The sequence below is a fragment of the Microtus oregoni genome, unplaced genomic scaffold (genome assembly GCF_018167655.1).
Source record: "Microtus oregoni isolate MIOR12 unplaced genomic scaffold, Mior012 000010F_ref0000083, whole genome shotgun sequence".
Taxonomy (NCBI): domain Eukaryota; kingdom Metazoa; phylum Chordata; class Mammalia; order Rodentia; family Cricetidae; genus Microtus; species Microtus oregoni.
In genome coordinates, this window is record NW_024543069.1 from 41,447,618 (window position 1) to 41,468,936 (window position 21,319).

Sequence of the window (21,319 nt, forward strand, 5' to 3'; positions counted from 1 at the left end):
CCTCACTCAGGACTTCTTAGACTGTGCCTGCCCTTTGGGTCTCCTCTGCGACATGTGAGTCTAGGGACTCAGGCTTCCAAGGATCGTAACTGGTGGTCTGAATCAGAACCCAGACGGACACAGTGGAGGATCTATAAGGATGTCCAGCATGTGGACATCCCTGACTTCTAGTGTGGGAGAAAAACATTTACTGTTAGATTTTCTAACCATGTCCTATGAGTGCTTGAGCTGACAATCAGTCAGTCCAGCCTCTGGGAGGTTTTTCACTGAGTCTTACCTATGCAAACTGAACACACAACCCATTGCACTGGCTGGCACAGAGAACATCTAGCAGTGACTTTGGCGGCAGATGCAAAGTCAATGAGGCAGCGACTGCTCTTCTCCCAGGACCACTTACTGAGTGAAATTTCTTCCTGAGAAGAATTTCATCAGCTATACAAAGAACCTGCAGGCTGGGCTTCAACCCGTTTAAATGGAGAGAAGCTACAGAGGTTTAGCAATGGGCTGAAGAAGGACAGGGAGGACTGGCCAACCCTTCCTCGCTCCTTTGAAAGTCACTTGTTTGGTTTGGTCTGGTCAGCTGGGTCCTGTGTGAAGCCTCTGGAGAGTTTGGAGAGTTTTCCCTTTGTGAGTCGGAGCTCTGCATAGGTCTGTTGATGTACAAGCAGGACCCGGGAGAGTATTCAGTATAAAGTGGTCTACTCGTGATGTGCTCTACCCTTGACGTGCTCTGGCAAATGGCTGTGAGAGCAGGAGTGACAGCGCCTTTCCTTACTCACTTGATGTTCTTCTCTGGGTTAAAGGGAAGAAAATGCCGTTTATAGACAGCAAATGCCATCTCAAGTGAAAAGAGTAAACAGGAGTTTAGAAATTTGGAGATGCAACATGTTAGACAATGCAATTTCAAGAAACAATTTTATGTGTGTGTGGTATGTATATGTATACATACATATGTGTATGTATGTGTGTGAGGTGAGCATGTAGTGTATGTTTATGTACATGTGTGTGCTGTATGTATGCACATGGGGTGCATTGTGTATGTACACGTGTATTTATGATGTATGTGGTTTTGTAGATGCATGTGTGGTGTATATGTGTATGTACATGTATTTGGGACTATGTGTGTAAAGTATGTGCATGTATATACATGTGGTGAGTTGTGAGGTTGTGGTTTGTGGTGTGTGTGTATATATGTGTATGTGGGGGGGAGTAGTGGTATATGTGTGTATGTTTGCCTATGTTGTGAGGTGGGGTGTATGTGTATATGTAAATGTATGGTGTGTATATGCTAGCAATAGAATTTCAGGAACTTGATTTATTCTTTTGAATATTCTACTAAAAATAAAATCAATGTACGTTGAAAGGGAAATACATATAAATTGAATAAATGGTAGAAAATCTGCACATGATCTTTGAAAAGGCAACTAAGCTGGGTGTGGTGGCATATACCCATAACCCCAACAGTCAAGAGGCTGAGACAGGAGGATGGTCACAAATCTCAAGTCAGCCTGAACAACAACAACAACAAAAATATCTTAAAAATAAGCAAATAAATAAAATAAATAAACGAATAAATAAAGAAAACTTGAAACTAAAAATCCAGAACACAGGAAAATCACACATTTTTAACCTTGAGAACATTTTATAGCAACCTTGTGAACCTTCACAGGGTCCACGGTGTATAAAGCTGTCGGCTCAGTGCTGAACGCGATTATAACAACATTGATCAGAAACACATTTTGTTTTTATTTATAAGTACAATTTGTATGCATTGGGAATCCGCAGCTATTTCTCTCCTATTGGTGTTAATTGACAGGTATGGCAATTCTGGATAGTTGACTAATGATAACGCGTACCTGTGTACCGTATGTTGTGATTGTTTTATGGCTCTTGTCTTAGTGTGTTTGTGGACTAAGTAACAAGGTGAGAATTATCACCTTAGATGTATGGTTCAGAAGGACTGAGTGGATCCTTTAAGAATGCCTGGCAGGCTCAGGTTTTAGCTTGGAGTAGAAAGCTGATCTTGCATGTGCAAGACCCAGGACTCAAACTCAGCAGAGCAAAGGAAGGAGAAACCAGTGAGCATCACAAATGCTGTACTCAGTGCTCTGCCCTGCATGCCGTCCCACAAGATGGCCACATCCTCTCCATGATTACTGCTGGTGCTAAAATAGATCAGTGAAATTTAGGTAGTGTTGCATAGGGTCTTAGTTTCAAATCTGGGGTCATTTATTCCCTCAGTTAATTCTGTGCACGCTCCATGTGCCCTGGTAGCTGCTGAGTATGGCAGAGGGTGCGGTGCCACACTTAGGAGCTGAGAAGACTGACTTTAACCAACTCACCTGCATCTCTTCCGGAACGTCAGAGCGCTGGGGCCTTTGCCCAGACCACCCTCCCCATGGACAGCCACACTGCTGCCTCCTAACTGCCCTCAGTCAACTCTCCAACTATTTCTCTCTTTACTCAGAGGCCATCTTAGTAGAAACACATGGCAGTATAAAACCAGAAAAGGCGTGTTCCGGTATCAGGACACAGTGAAAGCATTTTAAAAATGTGTTCAGAAAGAAATAGTCAAGGAGCTAATCAAGAAAACAACGAAAAAGGTGTCTGGAACAAGAGGTTCAATATCAAAAATAGGAGAAAAACAGAAACCAATAAAACTCATAAATAAGTACACACACTTAGAGTCACGATTTTTTTAAAATTACGTTTTAGCATGTTTGTGTAAGAAACAGAGAGAAAGAAAGAAAGAGAGAAAGAGAGAGGGAGAGAGGAAGAGACAAAGAGATAAAGAGCTTGTTTGTGGTCAGGTGACGGCCTGCAGGCGTTGGTTCTCTCTTTCCATGTGGTTCCAGGGTGAAACTCAAGTTGCCAGTCTTGGCTGCAATCACTGCTGTGCACCGAGCCATCTCCTCAGCCCAGTCATGTGGGCTTTTTAAACATCTGTGTAATGTTAAATAAACATAAAAAGCCAGTTCTTGAATTAACTAAGAGTGAGGACTGGCTATAAAGGGGACAGGAATAAAATATTTTCTAGAACATTCTAAAATATCAGGGCCTATTAAGAAATTAAATGATCCCTGGAGAGCAGACAAGCAAGCAAGTAGAAAGAATAAATGAGTAGAACAGACATGGCCATTGCTCTCACAAAACTCGCTGTAGCTACGATGCTGGCACAAGGTCCAGCCAACGTTCTAGATGGCGGCTGACACGCATTGGAATCAGTGGTTACAAAATTAAAATGGAACAGAACGAAATGGGGAGGGGTACATGTTGACAGTGTCTGGAAGGAGTTGGAGGGAGCTGGGGTGGACACGATCAATATATACTGTATACATGTATGAAGTTGTCAAAATAAATAAATGGAACAGAGTGAACAATCCAGACATAAATTTATATTATCATAATGATTGCATTTTAAGCCCTTAAACATAGAATATATTTATGGTATTGAAATTGGACAAGCCCTTTTGAGTCCAAAGTGAAACCTAAAAATCACATGATCAATTATTTAAATACGTAACATTTAAACCAATTTATGAGTACTAAAAATACATGCATAAAACTGAAGCTATAAGCTTTACAGATGGGGAGAGAATATTTGTAGGACACATCACACAAATATCATGTACAGTGTGCATACAGAACACTGCATAACTGCAGGCGCAAACAACCTGATTAAAAAAATCAAAACACAAATAAATACATAAGGCCAAAATAAATGGTTGCTTAGGAAATAAAAGTAGATTGGGGTGGATGGAAAAGTTAGGATCTGGAAGGAGTTGACGGTGGGGAAACCATGGTCAGATTATATTGTATGAATAAAATCTATTTTAACTTAAAAAAAGTGTAAAAATAAAATAATAAAAACAAGTAAAACAAAAACGAAGGAGGAGGAGGAAGAAGAAGAAGAAGAAGTAGCAGCAGTAGTAGGTAATAGTAGTAGTAGTAAACCTTGACACAGGGTAGAACTACTTCCAGTCGGGGATTTTAACAATAACACTTTTTTTTTTTTTTTTGCTAACATTTTCACTCATGTAGATGGTGCATTCTGATCAGCCTCAGCTGCCATCGGCTCTCATTTCCCTCCCATCCCTAACCCCCCTGCCGCCCCTCCTATCCCCGCCTCCTTTCTCCTATGTGGCCTCACGCCCCACCCCCGTTCGTTCTCTTTATTATTTCCTCCTGTGAGCACTGAGTTCCAGCAAGGCTGTCCTTGTGACTGTGGGTTTGGAACTATTCCTTGGAGCACGGTGGGCTTCCCAAATACGCAAATGAGAACAGCAGTGACAAGATCTTTTTATATTTTGTGTTCTGCTCAGGTCCGGAGTGGATGGGGATACGAGAAAAGGAAACTCAGGTGCTTCGGGCTTGGGTTTTCACCTGTCTGTAGTGTGCCCTGCAGGCTGCCCACTGATTCCCTGGGTACCCTTGCTCTGTGTGGCCCACAGGTTTCCAGAAGGGTGGCACATGCTCAGTACAGGACCTCAGGCCTGCCTCCTGCAGGTAGTGATTGGTCAGAAGAAGCCAGGATGGACCAGAGTGGCCAGGAGATTTTTGCTGAAAGGCTTTGTTTTTTGTTTTTGTTTGTTTGTTTGAGGTTCATTTTTTGTTTGCTTTGATTTGTTTGTATGTGTGGATTTTCGAGACAGAGTTTCTCTGTATAACAGCCACTGCTGTCCTGGAACTTGCTTTGTAGACCACGCTGGCCTCGAACTCATGGAGATCCGCCTGCCTGTGCCTCTGCTGGGATTAAAGGCCTGCACCACCATGCCCAGCAAGTTCTTCATTCTTAAGGAGAATATGAAAATTCCAGACTTACTTTCACCCACAACATGGCCAAGCAATAGCATGGATCCCAGCCTGTTGAACGTCTCAAAGTCCCCCTGCCTGGCTTCATAGCGACATCACATGGTACTCTGGAGGCTGGGAACTCATGGTGTACCAAGTAGACAAACCCATCTGTGTAGGAAGTATCTGTGTGTAAGGAAGACGTGGAAAAGAACAAATGAGTAGAATTTCAGCATCAAAATAGCAAGCCCCACCCAGAAGGGCTCGTGTGAGCGTATCCATGACGATGGGGAGGGAGAACGCCACTCTGACACATGTAAGACACAGGAAGAGGGGAGGTGTGCAAAGTCCCAGAGCTGGGGCACGCCTGGCAAGTTCTAGTGTGTGAAAGACTGGGGAGAGAACAGGTGAATAAGGTCAGTTTGCAAAGATGACGGGGCTCAGCTGTGTAAGACCTTCTCCGTGTAGTCTAAAGTGATGCTCTGTTCTGAGTACATGAAAGGTCATGGGAGAATGTAGGAAGGGGCATGGTGCTGGCTCCATTAGATGACTCTCGTCACTGCGTTGTTGAGACTGTCCACATCATAGGCAGCCTTCAAAGTGGTCTCCAGCTCAGGAAGCTGAGCAGGGAGAAAGAGGCAGGTGGATTAAAGTCAATCAAGTAGGATGGTTGGGAATCCCTGTGTAGTAGGAAGCTGCAGGCTGTGTTCCTGCCGCCCCAGCTCCTGGTCGCCTAGCTAGCTTATGCCCCTAAATAACAACACACAAACTGTATTCTTTTAAACACTGTTTGGCCCATTATATCTAGCCTCTTCTCATCTAACTCTCGCACCTGGACTAGCCCATTTCTAATAATATGTGTAGCACCCCAAGGTGCGCTTACCGGGAAGATTCTAGCCTACGTCCATCCTGGGTCGGAGCTTCTTCACGTTTGCTCAGGAGAGGGGAGCATGGTGTCTGTCTGAGGCATCTTACCTCACTTCCTCTTCCTCCCAGCATTCTGTTCTGTTTACTCCACCCACCTATGTTCTAACCTATGAGGGCCAAGCAGTTTCTTTATTTTTTAACCAATGACCTTCCTCCATCATCCCTGGGCCCCCTCCCAGCACTGTATAAACTGGGCATGGGGGACCTTACCGTCATCTCAAAAATTAGGAAGCAGGTACAAGAGGATCAGGAGTTCAAGGTCATCCTTGGCAAAATAAAGAGCCAGCCTGGGCTACATGAGCCCCTGTCTCAACTAAGTAATTAAGATTTTTGAAAAAAACACCTCAAGTAAGTCCCTAATAAATGACGGCTATGGTTATTAGTCCCTTCATCATAGTAGTAAATAACAGTATTGCTGGTGATGGATGGAGAAGATAAGGGAGTAAAGGAGACCTGGGGTAGGGCATGCATGGACCCAGCACTTGAGAAACTGAGGCTTCAATTCCCTTGTGTGAAACATCATCACCTGAAACTGTTTCTCTCTCGCATGTCAGAATTGAGGGTTGCTGAGAGATTCTTGTTTTCTTCTGTTACCACAAACAATACCTGAAACCCAGAAATCGCCCCCAAAGGGCTTGTTAAATGCATCGCTCTTGCTGGTGAAAAGAGGCAGCGCAGCAAGTTAGCCAGCTGAAGAGGTCAGAGCTTCATTTGAGCCTGACTCTCACGGTTCCCAGCACTAGAACTTTCCAAGGGTGGGGTAACCTGGGCTCAGAAACGCCCAGCTCTGAGCAAAGTGTTAGCACAGTGTTAGGAAGCCGTGGTGATACTTGAGGGCTGGAATGAGAGAAAAAAAGCGGGTGGTGCTTCCCCTCCTTTTCTTTTTCCTAAATGGTTGCTCTTCAGTCTATTGAGAAAGTTACAATCGGTTAGGAAATGAGTTTGTTCTGTAATGAAAACCTTGAAGCCCAGAGATCCCACCCAGCCTGAAAACCTAGTCATCCCCCAGACAATATAAAGGAAAAAATGAAACATTTGAAAGGTGCCACCGTGTTGACCTCCCTCCCACTGCAAACTCCCTCTGTGTTTTTCAAGGTCTCTCCATTGAAAACTTGCCAATATGATTCCTTCAGGCAAAAAGTTAAGTATAATTGTAGCATTACTTTTAGAAATTTCATGGTAATAGGACTTTTTTATACAATTAGAAATAACCTTGAATCTCTTAGTCCTCTGTTTAATACGGACTTGCTACAGCATGAGATTGAAAGGTTAAGATCTGTCTCTCTACTGTACTTACCCTCTGTTCTTAGGCTGTTACAACACGGGGGTGATGGCTCCATCTCCTCTGTTCTTAGGCTGTTACTACACAGGGGTGATGGCTCCATCTCCTCTGTTCTTAGGCTGTTATTCCACGGGGGTGACAGCTCTAATGTTGTATAAAACTTCCGCAATAGCCATACAACTCACTATTTGTGTCATATAAAAAATGATATAAATAAATGACAATTTTTATCCAAAATAAGAGAACTAAGCTAGACATGATGGTCCCAGCACTCGGGAGTCTGAGTGATCATAGTATTGACACCAGCTAGAGTTACATAGCAAGGTCCTGTCTCTAAATAAACAAGGAACAGACAGACAGATAGATGGATGGATAGATAGATGGTAGATAGGTACAAAGATAGAAGATAGATAGATAGATAGATAGATGAATAAGAAGAAAAGCAAAGTTACTGTTATAGTGACTCCACTTTTATAAGTCCTCCAAGGTTTTTACTAACTAGAGTTGTAGATAGTTTTAGATGGCCAGAGATTATGAAACAAAATGATCCACAAAGCTTGGATTGGTTGTAGAGTGATTACTGAGGGACTCCTGTGAAGTATGTTCTGAATGTAAAGTATGTTCTGACTGTGAAAATGCTCTAACTGTGAAGTATGTACGTTTTGACTGTGAACTGTGTTTTGACTGTGAAGTGTGTTCTGACTGTGAAGTATGTTCCAACTGTGAAGTATGTTCTGGCTGTGGAATATGTTCTGGGAAGTATGTTCTGACTATGAAGTGTGTTCTGTCTGTGAAGTATGTTTTTACAGTGCAGTATGTTCTGACTGTGAAGTATGTTCTGACAGGGAAGTATGTTCTGACTGTGAAGTATGTTCTGACAGGGAAGTATGTTCTGACTGTGAAGTGTGTTCTGACTGTGAAGTGTGTTCCGACTGTGAAGTGTGTTCCAACTGTGAAGTGTGTTCTGACTGTGAAGTGTGTTCCGACTATGAAGAAGTGTGTTCTGACTGTGAAGTATGTTCTGACAGGGAAGTATGTTCTGACTGTGAAGTGTGTTCTGACTGTGAAGTGTGTTCCGACTGTGAAGAAGTGTGTTCTGACTGTGAAGTGTGTTCCGACTGTGAAGAAGTGTGTTCCGACTGTGAAGAAGTGTGTTCCGACTGTGAAGAAGTGTGTTCCGACTGTGAAGAAGTGTGTTCCGACTGTGAAGAAGTGTGTTCCGACTGTGAAGTGTGTTCTGACTGTGAAGAAGTGTGTTCCGACTGTGAAGTGTGTTCCGACTGTGAAGTGTTTTCCGACTGTGAAGTATGTCCAACTGTGAAGTGTATTCTGACTGTGAAGTATGTTCTGACTGTGAAGTGTGTTCCGACTGTGAAGAAGTGTGTTCCGACTGTGAAGAAGTGTGTTCCGACTGTGAAGAAGTGTGTTCCGACTGTGAAGAAGTGTGTTCCGACTGTGAAGAAGTGTGTTCCGACTGTGAAGAAGTGTGTTCCGACTGTGAAGAAGTGTGTTCCGACTGTGAAGAAGTGTGTTCCGACTGTGAAGAAGTGTGTTCCGACTGTGAAGAAGTGTGTTCCGACTGTGAAGTGTGTTCCGACTGTGAAGTGTGTTCTGACTGTGAAGTGTTTTCCGACTGTGAAGTATGTCCAACTGTGAAGTGTATTCTGACTGTGAAGTGTGTTCTGACTGTGAAGTGTGTTCTGACTGTGAAGTGTGCTCTGACTGTGAAGTGTGTTCCGACTGTGAAATGTGTTCCATCTGTGAAGTATGTTCCATCTGTGAAGTGTGTTCTGACTGTGAAGTGTGTTCCAACTGTGAAGTATGTCCAACTGTGAAGTGTATTCTGACTGTGAAGTGTGTTCCGACTATGAAGTATGTTCTGACTGTGAAGTGTGTTTTGACTATGAAGTGTGTTCTGACTGTGAAGTATGTTCCATCTGTGAAGTGTGTTCTGACTGTGAAGTGTGTTCCAACTGTGAAGTATGTTCTGACTGTGAAGTGTGTTCTGAAAGTTTGAGAACTATTATTTATTTGTATGTGCATGCTCACCTATACACATGAGTCACATGTGGGGATCAGAGACCAACTTTTGGGGAGTCCTAGGGATTTAATGATGCCACCAGGCTTAGTGGCAAGAGCCTGTACTTCTGAGCCATCTTGCTGACCCATGTACTATGTTCAAATCAGCACAATGCAGATGGCTATGCAAGGGAAGCATGCATCACTCTTAGGCAAGCACTGTATCTTACCTATGTTATCACCACTAAAATTTCTTTCTTTTTCTTCTTAGAGATGTTCTTACCATTTGATCTAGTAATCTCTAGAGAAGCCATCCAAAGGAAGGCGAATGCTCATAGGTGTTCATTGCAGTACCTGTGTTTATATCCACAGATGGAGGAGAGACCTGGCTAGTTAGTAATAGAGGGATAGTTCAGTAGGAATCTATCCACTTCTTATAAGAAAGTGTAATCATTAGATAAATGGTAGAACACACTGTTAAGACATGTCTTGCCGAACAGTTCAGTCCTAACCAATTTGGCTACTGACATGTTCATGGTACATATACACTGCCACAAGAGCTTAGGGGTGAGGCAAGATGGGAGCCACATGACATGTGGCAAAGGCTTTGGGGTTCCTAAGTTAATTACCAGTCCCACTTAAGTGAGCATCAGCTATGCTTTACCGCGCATTGCGACCAGCTATGTGATGCAGAGGCATTTCTTCATTGATGTGGCATCCTGCCACCCTCTTCAAGTCATCATGGAAATCCTCCCAGACAGTGTGAGCCATCCCTTCGTGTCAATGCGTCTCTCCGCTATAGAAACGTGTTTTCAGCTTGGCGGCCCTGGAATGCATCCCGTGTGTGAATGCAGTCTTTGTGTCCCAGAAGCGAACTCGTCAGTTTCTGTGCCGTGAAGGAGAAATGTTCGTCATCTAGGGCGCACACATGTAAGCCACTGCACTAGAATCAGCCCCCTTCAACAGCCCTGAGTACGCCTCTGTGTGGGACCTATCAATGTCCATTAATTGCAAGAAGAAGAGCCGAGATTCCAATGGCAAAATCTGTAAAAGTCGGTGTACAAAGAAAAAAGGAAGCATCTGTTCAATCCACACGGCATTAGAATTTAATTTTACCTCTGCACTGCTTTTGTGGGGCTGCAGCGCTGGAGCCGAGCGCATAAGCATGGCCATGCAGTGTCAGCAGGTGCATGCCACCAAATTACTGCTTTTCATTTGCATATTCATCTGCTAAGAAGCATGTCATTATCATATCAAAGGGATACTAAGCAACATCTAGCTAGGAGAGATGTGGCATAGCTTCAATAGGAGCAATCAATGCAAGATGAGGACTCTCTGTCATGTCTCCCAGGGCTTGCTGTAATCGGGCTGATTATTGGAGACCAATAAGACCAGGGCCCAGTTGGCACCAAACAGGGGAAGAACTGGAAAGAGGCTGCTTGTCCTCTCCGCTGTACACTTGACAGCAACAGGAAGCTCTGGTCACTCCAAAGAATGCTATTCGTATTACTCATGCGACAATGGCTTCCCATCTGTTTCTGTTGTCACCAAATGACCAAACGCTGCCTCTAAGTAGTTATGTGTTAAAAGAAAATGAATCCAGGCTCCCAAGAGCACATAGGAAGAATGGCAGTGTTAGAATTGCATTTACAAGTGTGTTGGCACTTAGGAAATTCCATTTGTACAAGCTCCATCCTCCTCCTTCACACACTGGATCACCTATAGAAGTCGGGTGGCATCGGACTCTTGGCATTGGACCCCTGCCAGTCCTTGATCTCATCTAATGCACAGTTGCACAGTGGTGTGTAAAGCACACAGAACTGGCATAACATTGACTTTCCAGTTGCTTGCCAGCTATAGGACAGTCATCACATGTAAAACTGCCCTCCCTTCTCAGGCTACCCAGTGGTGTCTTCAAGAACCAGCATTTCCAACTCGGCTCCGGCGGTATCACCTTTTCTATTCTCAGAGTAATACTCCCAGGCAAGGTACCATTTTGAACAACGTCTTAAATAGTTTAATGGCAGAAATCAAAACAAATCTTCCCATTGTCCTCTTCACTTTCAGTCTTATGTTGGATGCACTGGTTGTTTTAAAAAGCGGGAACTGGTGGCTTTTTTCCTAAAGGTCTTAGAATGAGGCACTGTGTGCATGTGCTTCCATTCACTTATTCAGCTAATCTCTTGGGACATTCATGGACCAAACGCTTCTATAGCACTGAGGATACGGCTGTGAGCAAACAGGTCAAGTGCAGCCCCTGAGTTCGTGCTGGCGCATGCACCGTTGTGTGTGTATTCTCCCCAAGCACACACCTACTGGGATGTCTGACCAGGGCAGCTATGTGATACCTTATTGTGCTGACACTGTCAATGAAAGGAACAGGAAGTTAACCTTGGAAAGTCCAGACCAATGAGTGAAAAGGTCTTCTGCAAGGTTGGAGGGCTGGAGACATGGCTCAAGGTGAAGAACAGTTGATGCTGTCATGGAGAACCTGGGTTTGGTTCCTAGCACCTACGTAGCAGCTCACAAATCCCCGTCACATAAAAATATAGGAAGCTTTGAAAACAAGAGATTTGTAAATGGGCTGTAGATTTGGAGCCAAATTTTCAAATAAGAGAGCATTTGAAATGACTGCTCAACCTTCTCAGCACGTGGAAACACCTTCCCAAACCGACCAAGGCAGGTCGGTTTGACTGTTCACTAATCAGCCACACCACAGCCTCCGGAGGACATGGTAGAAGACAAGTGAGACAGAACACAGCAGCCCCAGAAACGGAAACTCAATAGAATTCATGTTTTTGAGTAACTCTGTTAGGAAGCGGCCAGCTCAGAAAGACCCTCAGGATTTTCTGTTGCCAAATAAGCATTCTGCTCACAGTAGGGTCATTGCTACCCAGTGCCACCTTCCGATTGCCTTTTGCCTCTGAGCGTGACTATCAGAAGTTGGTGATTATGATTAGCCATTAAATCAATTTCCCCAATGTCTCTCCTTCACACTCTGTGCTGCGAGTTGAGGGTAAGATAAAATCATGGCAAACGGTCAGAAATGGACACAAACGCCACAAATGTCATTTCTTTGCCTATATTTCACTGCTCAGACTGATTTTCCCTCTACAAACACACACACACACACACAAAATGTTATCTTTGCTCCTAAGTTTTACTTTTGAGGTTTTATTATTGTTTGAGTTTCTATAGAAAAATAAAAAGTTGGCTTCGACTCATTACTAGGCCTATGCATTGGCAGTAACAAAGTCAAGTGATATTATGGTATTCAGAAGATGAAGAAAACAGTATTCTTTAAAAGAATTGACATGTTATGACATAACTCAAATAGCCAGAGATAATTTTTATGGCCATAAGTGGAAAAATAGCTATGATGTAATAATCATAATAAATAACCGGGTAAGGAAAAAGGAGAATTCATCATACAGCAGGTTTCTGTGTGAGAGGGGAAACACCAACAGAGGAAGATAAGATCATGCTGTCAGTGGCCGGTAAGTGCACGCGTGTGCTGATTTCAACTGCACAAGATCGGAGGAATGAGTGAGGGACTGCCCTTGCGTGCCTGTGCTAGGCTGGGTGTGAGGGATTGCCCTTGCGTGCCTGTGTTAGGCTAGACTCACTGATGTCACACGGGGATGAGAGATCCTCGACTAACTTAGCATGGAAGCCAAGAGAATATTGTCTAATTAAAACTAGCGGTACTAAGATGGCTCAACAGGCAAAGGTGCTTGGTACCCCCACCTACTGACCTGACCTCAATCCCCGGGGCCTACAAGGTGGAAGGGGAGCACAGACTCTCCCATGTTGTGAGCTCCACATGTATGCTCTGGTGTGTGGGGCTTAGGGTTAGGGTTAAGTAAACTGAAAATGGTAAAATGTAAAAACTAATCGGAAGCAAGATCTTCAGGAAGTCACCCAGAGAACATGGGTGGATGTAGAGGCGCTATGTGTGGCTATTTTAAAAGTAAGGAAATTTCAAGTTAGACTCTAGATTTCTTTATTGTCCTTCTTTGTGGGGACATCCGGGGGCACCACCCTGTGTTAGTAGCAACAGCTGTCAGAACTAAGTAGTTGATGCCCCATCAGGTTGGGTTTCTCTGCTTGGCCACAGTCACCACCAGCCCTATTGAGACTGTGGCACCTAGCCCAGGCACCTCCCTGAACCCCTTCATGGTTCTGAACTTTTCATCTCTGGCTTGCTGGGTGTTATTCTGAGCCACAGCCTCATCACCAAAACCCTAGAGCAGTGGTTCTCAACCTGTGGGTCACGACCCCTTTGTAGGTCACATGACCCTTTCATGGGGTTTGCCTAAGACTCTCAGAAAACACAGATATTTGCATTATGACTTACAACAGTAGCGAAATTACAGTTATGAAGTGATAATGAAAATAATTTCATGGCTGCAGTCTCCACAATTTGAGGGACTGTGTTAAAAGATTGCAGCATTAGGAAGGTTGAGAACCACTGGCCTAGGACATAGAATATGGTGAAATTACTGACCAGTAAGTTCCAGCTCTGGAAAGCAAGGATTATATACTCAGTTGTATGTGTGAGAGTCTGCATGTGTTCTGCACGGAGCTGTTGGCGACGGTGAGAATCAGGGATGTTGTCGGCGGGCATCCTCAAGCTTTAGCTGCATGCTGTAAGGTTGGAAGACTTGAGTCCTTAGTTTCATGTGGGAAGCTTAGAAGGTAAGAGCTCCACCCTAATCCACCAAAGGTGGGATTTCTCTAGCTGGATCCAGGCTGTTTAGTTGTTGGGTTTTTTCCCCCCAAGTTTCTCCGCTGATTTTAAAGTATAGCCCAGAATCCAACCCCTACTTCTGATATCAAAAGACAAGATAATTTCCAGGTTGTGCTTAATTCTGTTTTTATTAGTTTTAAAACATACACATAGCCAGACACTCGGCGTCACAAAAATAGTGCGTGTCTTGAATGTTTTAATTTCAAATGTGCGCAGTCGGATGCGCCGTACAGGCAAAACACTAATAAAACCAGCTCAGCTCTGTGCTGGGGAGTGTGGCCCTGAAGTCCTGAAGCAAAGCAAATGTTGACATTCTATCCCCTGTGTGTGGTGGTTGTCATGTATCTTCACATGGCTGAATTTCAGTTTCCCGTATCTGGGATCCAGCCAGGCCTCCAACTGTGGGGAGCAAGTGAGAGTTAGCTCTGGTCCCCATGGGCCAGCCAGGCATCTTTCCTGCTGCTTTAAGCTTATTTGAGGTGTGACCCAAAGCTGATGATCAGTCGATCAAATAAATACTCATGCCATCAACTCGGCCATCTTAAATAAGTGATCATTCTCATTTAAGTGATCAAAAGGATCTAAATATGCTGAGTTTGCATGTGTGGCCCCTCTGTCACAGAAAGGTGCCACTGTGCTTGATTGGAATGTTGAGGAAATTCGAGGTGATTTTTCTGTAAAACAATTCAAATATGACAGGGACTAGAGAGGAGTATGCAAGCAGAAAGTGTCATTATTGACTCATGGAAAATGCGCCATAATTTTTGCTTGAAAATACACTCATGCATCCTAGATGAATATTTGTTTTCGGAGGCCTCCTTCAGCTAGCAAAGCGTGCCAGTTCCTTCCTCCTCCACAATTGGTTGTTTCCACCCAGCACGCTGACAAGAAGTCTACATAAAAGCGGGTTTGATGGCTGAGGCACCACTGCCTAAAATTAGAGCGTTTACTTCAGATCCGAATTACCGGGATGCATCAACCACCACAGAGGCTGGTGCTGAGGCGAGGCTTCCGATGGCCCAGCTCTGTTACAGAGCTGAGCAGAGCGGCGGAGAGTAAGTTTCAAAGTCTGCGTCATCGTCTATTTAGAAGTCAAAGATGTGCCTGGCCTTGCCAGAATCAAGGTCACAATGTGTGGTGTCCTCATGGGCCTGCCTGCCACAGGTTCTAGAAAAATCCCTCAGTCCTCCAAGTGTTAGCTCTTAAAGTGGCTTCCTAAATGGGTATACTAATAAGCCCTGTCTTGCATATAGAAGACATTTGGATCACCTGCTGGCCAATACCAATCTCTGTGGTCTGGGTGATATGCCCCCCCTTTGATTACCTAGGCCTAGGGGCATGATCCCCACCCCCTCCATCCTGTTCAGGTGGGAGGTGAAATGGGTGTCTTTCAGCCTGCCTGATACATGAAGAGATTCTCTTCTGTGAAAGAAAGCTCTGTTACCAGAAGGATGTAGGAAAGGGGACAGTGCGTGTTCTGCTTTGGCACCCAGGTCCCACAAGCATCACCTGGCCTTCCCTTCCCTGTAATACACGAATACTGGCTGGACCCAAAGACCAGTTCCTGAACTGAGGGGCGAACATCTCCGTAGAGATCCCTGAACTGGGAATGGCAAGTTGGGGCTTGCAGATTCCTGGATATCCCCGCAAACTCAAAGGTGGGCTATGTAATCTTAGTTTGGGGTTCTTAAGCTACAGCCTAACTCAGTGAACACACTTCTACATGAAGCAAAACGGGACTCCTCTTCTGGGAAAACCCGAAGTCCATTCCAGATCCCCTAAGCCCCTGTTGTCATGCTCCTCACGGGACAGCCTCTAAGCTGAACCAAGGGGGCGACTCCAGAGTTGCGGCAGGAACCGCCTGCTTTCTCCTGGGGGGTTACTTCCCTTGGCAGCTGTCAACGCCATCATTTCATGGTTTGTGTCTGGAAAAGACAGTTTTCACACTCTGACCTGACAGTGATGTCTGAGTTAGAGGTTGAAGCTGAGCCGTGTAGTCTGTGGGCAATACTGTCCCTCCCACGGAGATCTGCCTCTGTTATTTGCAGGCAGGTGCACACACGTGCCCGGGTGAGTGCAAGCTTGGGGAGGGTTGGATAGCATTGGGTTCCTGCCTCTATGGCTCTCCTCCTTAACCTCTCACACAGGATCCCTCCAGTAACCTGACCCTCACTGATGGCTACAATGGCTTACCAGCACCTACCTCTATCCTCCCTGCACTAGAAGTCTTTCAGAGGTAGAGACAGGGGGATGGGGAGTCAGAGACCAGCAGGGACTACAGAGAGATGCCCTACTATAATAATAATAATAATAATAATAATAATAATAATAATAATAATAGTAGTAGTAGTAGTAGTAGTAGTAGAACTAACAATAGCAACTAAGAACACTTACGACATAAACTGGATAGAATTGGAGCAAAATCCCAAAGGCGTGATTCCATTTCGATTACAGATATTCTAAAAGACTGAAGGATAAAGGCTCAGTGTGAGGAAGATGAGTGTAGTGGTAGGGCTGGGGCCTGGACTGGGAAGATGGCTCAGTGTGGAAAGGGCTTGCTTCGTAAACTTAGAACTGGGTTTGGATCCCCAGGGTAGCAGTGGCCATCTGTAACCCAGCATCGAGGAGGTGGAGATAGATCCCCAGAGCTCACAGTCAGCCTAGCCTAACAGCTGCACTGAGCAGGGAGACCCTGTCTCAAAAAATAGGCAGAGGATGACGGAGTAATGACCATTTATCGACTTCTGGCATACACACTAACACTTGCATACGTACCACACACACATACACATGCATGCACCAAACACATACCACAAACACAGGCACCATACATACATACACTGCAAAATCACATATACACACATATACGTGTGTACACACATGTACATACACACCACTACCCCACATACACACATGTAGATAGTTTTGTTTTCTTTTGTCAACTTGACACAAGCTAAAGCAGAGGAGGGAACATTAATTGAAAAACACCTACATAAGATCAGGCTATACAAAAGTCTAAAGGACATTTTTCTTACTTAGTGATTGATGGGAGAGGGCCCAGCCCATGGTCGGGGGTCCTATCCCTGGGCTGGTGGTCCCAGGTTCTATACGAAAGCAGCCTGAGCAAGCCATGAAGAACAAGCCAGTAAGCAGCATCCCACCCCATGGCCTCTGCATCATCTCCTGCTTTCAGGTTCCTGCCTTGCTGGAGTTCCTGTCCTGACTTTCTTCAATGATAGGCTACAATGTGGAAGTGTAAGCCAAATGAACCCATTCCTCCTCAACATGTTTTATAGTCATTGTGTTTCATCACAGCAATGAAGCCCTAACTAACACAACACATATACCATATACCACACCCATACATATGTGCATACATTACATATATGCATCATATACACACACAGGCATATATACCACATACACATATACCATTGTCTTAGTGTTTCTATTGCTGTGATTAGACTCCTGAATTATCCGCAGTTGCGATTACCTGCGTGAGATAGGGGTCTGTCAATATTCCGTCAGAAGTGGAGAGGGGTTCACATGGCCTCGCCCATTCCATCCATAAAGATCTATAGGCACTTAGGGATTGCTGGGAGAGAGAGGCATTTTCTTTAATGGGGCATGTAAAAGTAATTTGCCCATGTTCCTGCGGTATCACCCATGTTTTTGTAAGTAACGAAACTCATTGGCTGCTCAGTATCTCTTTCTTGACCATCCTACTCAAAGTGGCCAACACCCACACTCCTCAATGCTCTACCTTCCAATGTTCGTGTCTTTTATAGACATTTGAAGCATGAAATTCTCTTGTTTAGTTATTTGCTTGCAGCCTGTCTCCCCAACGACAAGACGAGACACTGCGCTTCACTTCTGTCTATTGATGAAGCTTAGCATGGACCTTGGCATCTAGTAGGCATGTAATAAATAGTCTTTAATAACAACCGTGGTGTTCACTGGGGTTGTACAGTTGTGTGCCAGGCCCCATCCCAGCAACTACACTTAACAGCTTGTTTAATCTTTGCCACAGTCCTATAAAATGGATACTGTTTTTAGTGTCTCTCTTTTATAGGTAAGGAAGTAGAAGCACAAACAGTCAAAATAACCATCGGGACATTAACAGTATTAACAGCATTTGGATGGCATGAAGTGTCACAAACACAGAGTTTACATTGTGTCTGCGAGTGTAATCCACGATGAAATGATAAGGATGGAGAATTGTTCAGGAAAACAAAGCCACAGTGGAATGTTAGAAAGAAAACCAAAAGTTTGCTAGGGTGGAAGTGTCTTAGGCACAGGGAAGGATATTCAATAACGTGCATTTGGCATTTAGTGGGAGAGGGCTTGCCTGGCTTACTCAAGACATGGCTTTGCCCCCAGGGAGTACCTGCCTTCACCATAAACAACACGTACTTATTCTTTGCTGCCTTTCCTAGTCACATCTTTGAAGAGATTTTCCTGTTTACATTTGCATTATCATCTCTAAAATCTTAAGAACATATTAAGAACATATGCATACATTAAATTTTAACATCTTTTCCTGGAAGTGGATGTGACAAAAAAAAATTCAGGCTATCAAAATTTACCCAGACATGGTAGTGCATGCCTTTGATCCTAGCACATGGGAAGCAGAGACAGGAGGATTTCTGTGAGTTCCAGGCCAGCCTGGCCTACATAGTGAGCTCCAGGATAGCCAAGATGACAAAATAGACCCTCTTTTAAAAAAAAAGAAAGAAAGAAAGAAAAGAAATACCAGGTTTTGGTGACTTTTTCAATGCTGTCTGAGCCTCTGAGAAGATGAGTCTGCTCTCGGGAGCCTGAGAGGTCTGAAGAAGTTTAAGTGTGAACACACATACACCAAGGGGCACAGGAAACACTGTCACACTAGCTTCTCGAGTTCAGTTAGCTTAATTCTTCAGGAATTTCCCTCCATGTTGTTCAGGGATTCCCCTCTATGTTGAAGTCCAGATCTCAGTGCCCACTATCTTGGCTCAGCTCTTAGCCCAACTGACTCATTTCAGGTTATCTGTTGGACTTTATTTTGATGAAACCAAACCATCCTCCAATCCTAAAACCTGCGCCACTCTATTCCTGAGATGTGAATTGGGATTGAGTTGGTGTATGGAACAGTTTGAGAACAAACAACATCTTAATACTAAGTTTTTAAACCTAGAATATTAAGTATTTAACCTATGAGCTGAGTTTTTTTAACCATACTATATTTTTTCATAACTTTAAAGAAATCTCCCAATTGGGCCTGGAGAAATGACTGTGTGGTTAAGAATACAGACAAGGAGCTCAGTTTAGTTCCCTGCAGCCGTGTAGGGTGGCTTCGAACTGCCTGCACCCCCAGCTTCAGGAGATCTAATATCCTCTTCTGTACTCTGCAGGCACTAGATGGGCGCCATATCACACACACGTGTACACACACAAACACAAAAATAAACCTTTCAATTTTTTTTTTTTTTTTTTTGGATTTTCGAGACAGGGTTTCTCCGTAGCTTTTGGTTCCTGTTCTGGAACTAGCTCTTGTAGACCAGGTTGGCCTCGAACTCACAGAGATCCGCCTGCCTCTGCCTCCAGAGTGCTGGGATTAAAGGCGTGCGCCACCACCGCCCGGCTCAAAATTTTTTAAACTTTTAATTATGCATAATAATTCTCTTTGTAAAGAGCTTGTATACTTTCCAAAGCACTTGAAGATTTTTACTTTATTATATACAATATAATGTTTTAAGTTCATTCTATAGTTGCTTTTGCTAGTATGTGAACATACAATTGACTTTATATGTTGCGTTTATAGCCAACATTCTTTGGAATTTTACTTATTAATTCCAAAATTTTTCCATAATTTTTAATATTTTATGCATATACAATTATGCCATACACATATGATAGTTTTATTTATTCCTTTCTGAACAGTGTGCATTTTCCTGTCTTATCACACTATCTTTGTATCCTAACACAGATTTAGATAATATTGATAGAGGACATTCAAGTCTCATTCCAAATTTTAGCAACAAATCTTTCAATATTTCAAGATTAGGCAGCAAGACACCGAATACCTCAAAGTCACTGAAGTTGAGCTGTGCTGGGTCTATAGATACCTTCACTGAGCAGGCTAAAATTGAGGCCTGGAGCCAAAAAGTGGTGCTCACAAAAGCTTTTTACTATCTCTGATGCCTGTGTGTCTTCATCTGCTGCAGCAGTTTCCACAGTTGCCAAGATACAGGACCAGCCTAGATGACCATCAACAGAAGAACTGGCAACACTGGAATCTGACTCAACCACAAGGAAGAATCCTACACCAGACACAGGAAAAATGGGTAGAACCAGAGATCATCTTGTTACATGAAATAAACCAGATACAGACAGATGCGCATCATTTTTTCCTCTCAGATATAAACGCTAGACTTAAAATATAAGTGTGTGTGTTTGTGTATGACGCAACTACAAAATGGACTGGGAGAGAAGGCAGGAATGGGAGACAAAAGGAGAATTCTGTGTTTTCTCTCCTATGTGGGCCCTAGATTTAAACAAAACGTATGATTGCATATACATACATGTATAAACACACACACATGAATGACAAGAAAGCAGAAGGACTATTTGGTAGAAGAAGCAGTCTAGAAGAAATAGGGTAAGAAGAGAGCATAGGGGACTTAGGGGGAAGGGTAGTGAACATTCCAAAACAAAATAATATATATATATATATGAAAATTTATAATTATCCCATTGCTTGAATGCTAGCTTAAAAGATAATTAAAATGCCCATTGCCAGATTGTTCATATTACCAGGGAATTAGAAAAAAATTCAACAATATTGAATAAGTAAGTAAAATATGATCCATTTAAATAAGTAAAATAATTAATGTGAATTTAACGTATACATGTAATGTAAATGCATCTAAACTACAGTTTCAAATGAAAATATCTGTCCTAGTTTTCTTTATGCTGCATAATAAACACTATGAAAGGCAACCTGGGAGGAAAGGATTCCTTTGTCAAAGTCTGTTATTGAGAGAAATCAGAGCAGGAACTCAAGGCAGGAGCCTGAAGCAGAGCCCGTGAAGGGCTGCTACTTGCTGCCTTACTCTCTGGTTTACTCTCTGACCCGTGCTCTGCTAACTTTCTTGTACATCCTAGATCCTCCCTGCCTAGGGATGGCACCAACTATAGTTGATGTGGCCTTCTCACGCACCGTTCACCAGCATGGCCATGGACATTCTAATCGAGGAAATCTAGGTCCCTTTCATCTGGGTTCCTTCTTCCTGGATAACTAGGTTGTGTCTAGTTGACAATGAAAACTAACCAGGACAGAGTCATACAGTACTACAAGCTGTAATGACATATATAAATATATTTTATTGAAAATAAATGTTTTTATACAAAATATTCACAGTTTCCACTTCCCCAACTCCACCTAGAGCCTTCCCATCTCCTCACCCACCCAACGCCATACCCTTTCTCTCTCTCTTTAGAAAACAAACAGGCAAACAACAACAAAAAAAAAACCCAGAATTATTTTTACTAAAAGAAAAAATACAAGAAAC

The 21,319-nt window shown here is 43.5% G+C and overlaps 1 protein-coding gene across 1 annotated transcript; it reads left to right on the forward strand.

Moving 5' to 3' along the window:
* The first annotated feature begins 7,747 nt into the window (after window positions 1–7,747).
* LOC121452771 (keratin-associated protein 16-1-like) lies at window positions 7,748–8,656 on the forward strand. Its single transcript, XM_041659024.1, has one exon. The coding sequence runs from the start codon at window positions 7,748–7,750 to the stop codon at window positions 8,654–8,656; it is 909 nt and encodes a 302-aa protein (XP_041514958.1).
* The last annotated feature ends 12,663 nt before the right edge of the window (window positions 8,657–21,319 follow it).

Coding starts and splice junctions, on each gene's coding strand:
- LOC121452771 (XM_041659024.1), top strand. CDS start 7,748: ATGTTCTGGGAAGTATGTTCTGACTATGAAGTGTGTTCTGTCTGTGAA.